At 47.4% G+C, this 3,559-nt stretch overlaps 1 protein-coding gene across 3 annotated transcripts; it reads right to left on the bottom strand.

Annotated features, from left to right (window-relative positions):
* Positions 1-35: 35 nt before the first annotated feature.
* C11H1orf74 (chromosome 11 C1orf74 homolog) lies at positions 36-2,328 on the bottom strand. Of its 3 annotated transcripts, XM_048356911.1 has the most exons (3): positions 2,290-2,328; positions 1,994-2,107; positions 36-1,459 (listed from the first exon to the last, which is right to left on the bottom strand). In XM_048356911.1, exon 3 carries the CDS (start codon positions 1,411-1,413, stop codon positions 589-591), a length of 825 nt encoding a protein of 274 aa, XP_048212868.1. In that variant the 5' UTR covers positions 1,414-1,459; positions 1,994-2,107; positions 2,290-2,328; the 3' UTR covers positions 36-588. The 3 variants fall into 3 exon arrangements, with proteins under 3 accessions (XP_048212868.1, XP_048212867.1, XP_048212866.1); XM_048356910.1 differs by lacking the exon at positions 2,290-2,328 and having other exon boundaries at positions 1,858-2,255; XM_048356909.1 differs by lacking the exon at positions 2,290-2,328 and having other exon boundaries at positions 1,994-2,255.
* Between the last annotated feature and the right edge of the window lie 1,231 nt (positions 2,329-3,559).

Below are 3,559 nucleotides of genomic sequence, written 5' to 3'. Positions count from 1 at the left end.
ACAGCTTTACTTCTGGCTTTTTGGTGGTTAGATAAGAGTGCCTGCCCAGGTTGACTTCAAACCACAATCCTCATCTCTCAGCATGTGAGTAGCTAGGATCACAGGAAGCACCCACGTATTTTTCAATCTATTATAAATAAATGTCACTTTACCAAATTGTTCTTGGAATTTTCAGTTTATTCCTGAATGTTTTACAAACATGACACTTAGGTATCCCGGTCTACTCTCCTTAGAAATAAATAGGCAGAAACATCCATACTCCTTCTCCATTCTAAGACTACCATATTGAACAGGCTACTGCACAAGAGTATGTCATCCACAACCCTTCCTTTCCCCATGATTTCTTTCTACTTCTTATCCAGTAAAAACTAGAGACCTCTGCTAAGATGTCCTTGTGAAGAAATCACAAACATGTACTACCAATACTGTCATCACCACCACCCATTCCTATACATGACCAATTGATTACAGCAGTCTCCTTTTGTGTTCTCAAAACGCTTAAAACTGGCACTTTTTAGTCCTATTTGACACTGATAAACCAGAGGTGATTGTTGACTAAATACCTTCTACATGGAAGGAGAATTAAAGTCAGAGGGCCACAGCTGGCAGTGTGATTATCTCAGAAGAGATTCTAAGATCAGCAAAGTCATCCTGAGTCCTAAATCGAGTTCTGAGATCCTTCTCCCAGGTATTTAGAATATCACTCAAAGCTGGGAACAATCTCTCCGGGATACTAAAGGAATAGAGCAGGATTGGGGGTTGATCTCGCAGCCATGACATCCGGGCAGTGAATACTCGTAATGGAGTCAGGGCTAAACAGTTGTCATCAACTTGGTTCACATGAAAAGTATAAGAGACAGGGTAGCCCAAGAGGATGCCAAATACAGTACAGAGATTCCACTGTGAGGAATGGAGCCTGCTGTGGGAGGCTGCTAAGGATGGGGTTTTCTGCAGCCCCTGCAGATGTGTGATTATTTCGGTCACAAGAGCCTTCACATTCTGAAGCTGGTCCAAGGAACAGATAGAAGGGTGAGGCTGGGAACTGGAAACATCCACGAAGGCTATGGTCCCAAGGAGCACCTGCTCCAAATGCTGACATGCTTGCTTAGGATCCACAATTAGGCTGTTCTCTCCAATGTCAAGAATGTGAAGTCCTGAGGCCAGGAAGCCCAGTTCCTGCAGCTTCTCCAAATAGCTCTGAAGCACCAATACTCCTGCAGAGTTGCAATCATAAAGTACAGCAGGCTTCAACCCCTGGACCACAGCCAGTACCTCTCCAGCTAGATGGAGACAGGTAGATCGAGGTAAACCCTTTCTCTTTCCCATGCCCAAGGTCTGCTGAGCAGCTGCCACCAGCAACTGAGGGCACAGTGTTGACATGGTGTCTGGAAGCACCATCAAGCATGGTCTCATTGGCTAGACAGTTTCTTTTTCTGGGTCCCGACCCTTGAGGAAGAGCCTAGAAACAAAGTGGTAGCAGGGAAAATTATTAACGTACCAACAGTTTGGGGCAATTATTTTCTTCTTCCCTGTGATTTAGAAGATGGGGGTTACAAATGCTACCTGGTTTCTCTGGCTGATTTAGTCTTAGTCCCAAATTCGTCTTTCTAGCCTAATAGCCAGATGGGTGTTCTCTGGTTTCTATTCTGAAATTTTGTCCGTGGCAAAAGGACGTTCTATGATGAAAACCTTCAGAAGTTTGGACAGTGGAGGCAGCACAGCCTCTAGAGTTCTAGGACACAGCATTAGGTGCCAGTTGTATTCTCTCCACTGCCAGCTTCCCCTTCTGCTCCCGCCAATCGCTAGAATAGGACTCTCATTAAACTTTCACAGGAATGTAGCTAATAATCATCTCACCCTGGGTCAGAAAAATAAAACGACAACGGCTAGAACCGCAGGAGGATTTTATTTCAGCCTCCGCTGACTCCTCCGCCTTCCCGGCCGGGGAACATTCGAGACCTCTGGGAAGAAGTGTTCGCGCCAACACACGTACCGCAGGTCTGAGATTAGAGATTAGTTAAGGAGGCCGCGATCCCTCTCGCCGATGTTCGGCCTGCACTTCCGCTTCAGGGTCACGGGGGCTCGGGAGCTCCTTCCGGTGTCCTGCCTGCGGCCCGGAAAGGCAACCAGTGGCTGGCGACCCATCACAACACTGGGAATCCCGCCCGTGCGACCTCCCCGGCAACCACCTTAGTTCCGGAACAACCTGCTCAGCTCCAGGTTGGCGAAGTAAGCCTGAGGCAAACGAGCACCCAAGCCCGCCCCCGCCCGGCCAGGCCCGGCCTCTACCCTCTCCCGTGACGTCATCGCGCTCACGCTAACGCTGTAGATCGGGCCAGACCGCCTCACGGCTGGCCGGAAGTGAGCGCCGCCCCCGCCCCGCCTCTTCCGGTTGTACAGACCGCGGCCCCGCCCGTCCGCCTGGGGAAAGGGGCGGGGCAGAGTTGGAGGAAGGCGGAAGAGCCAGGGCTCCCCGGCCCCTTGTGCTGTGGGCTCCGGTGACCACTTGACTGAGGGACAGCGAAAAACAGAGTACACCACCGCATTTAATAAGGATGTCTTTAAGCCGGGGGGGGGGGGGGGAGGGGGGCGGTGAGTGAGGTGATGGTGGCAGGTGGCTCACGCCTGTAATCCGACATACTCATGAGTCTGAGATCTGAGGATCTCGGTTCAAAACCAGCCTTGCAGGATAAATCCGAAAGACTAATTAACCAGCCAAAAGCCAGAATTGGAAGTGTGGCTCGTGGTATATAGCCTTAAACGAGGAGAGCCAAGAAAGAATGCAAGACCCTGAGGGACCTGAATACTTGGGACTTGTATCTGGGGAAATGATCTTTTCCTTCAAGACAACTTGACATTTTTTGCAGGATATCCTCACCTGTGGGTGGTGCTGTAAAGCTTGTTTTTTTTGTTTTTTGTTTTCTTAATTTTGATGTTCTTAAATCCTAAATAGGTTGAGTTCCAGGCGGGAAGATGTCCAGCCCAGGTGGGAAGGTGTTGTTAATAGATGCTATGTATGCTCCTAGGCTCTGGAGGTGTATTATTGTACAAAACAGTCAGTAATCCTGTCTTCATGGTCAGGAGTCATTTGCAGATTTCCAGTGATAAATGATCACGGTTTTAGACCAGGTCATTACAAAGGAAAAGTTTTATTTGACGTAGGGTTTAACATTTTTATCTACCAGCAATTCGACCACATTCTATGAAGGGAAGGAGTTTGAGAAAATCCAGTTTGTGGGGAAATGGCCCACTAAAGGGAACTGTGGGTACTTAATTTTAGAATGGTTCCTTGATTCCCTTTGGAAATTAACAACAAATCCTCAATATGGAAGCCTTTCTTTGTTCATTCATTTATTACAGCAACAAATATTTGAGAACACATGGTTGTAAGATACTGTTGTAAGGACAAGGCAACAAATTCTAAGACAAACAACTGTTAACTTCAGTAAATTGGTAATCCAGCAGGATACAGATGCTAATATAGTTACAACGAACATGATAGTTCTGAAAGAAAACTTGAGATGCTATGGGAACATATATCAGGGAGTTAATTATATGA

The sequence above is a fragment of the Perognathus longimembris genome, chromosome 11 (assembly GCF_023159225.1).
Source record: "Perognathus longimembris pacificus isolate PPM17 chromosome 11, ASM2315922v1, whole genome shotgun sequence".
NCBI classification, from domain to species: domain Eukaryota; kingdom Metazoa; phylum Chordata; class Mammalia; order Rodentia; family Heteromyidae; genus Perognathus; species Perognathus longimembris.
Note: the sequence above shows the minus strand (reverse complement) of the source record. Positions and strands in the feature narration are given on the sequence as shown.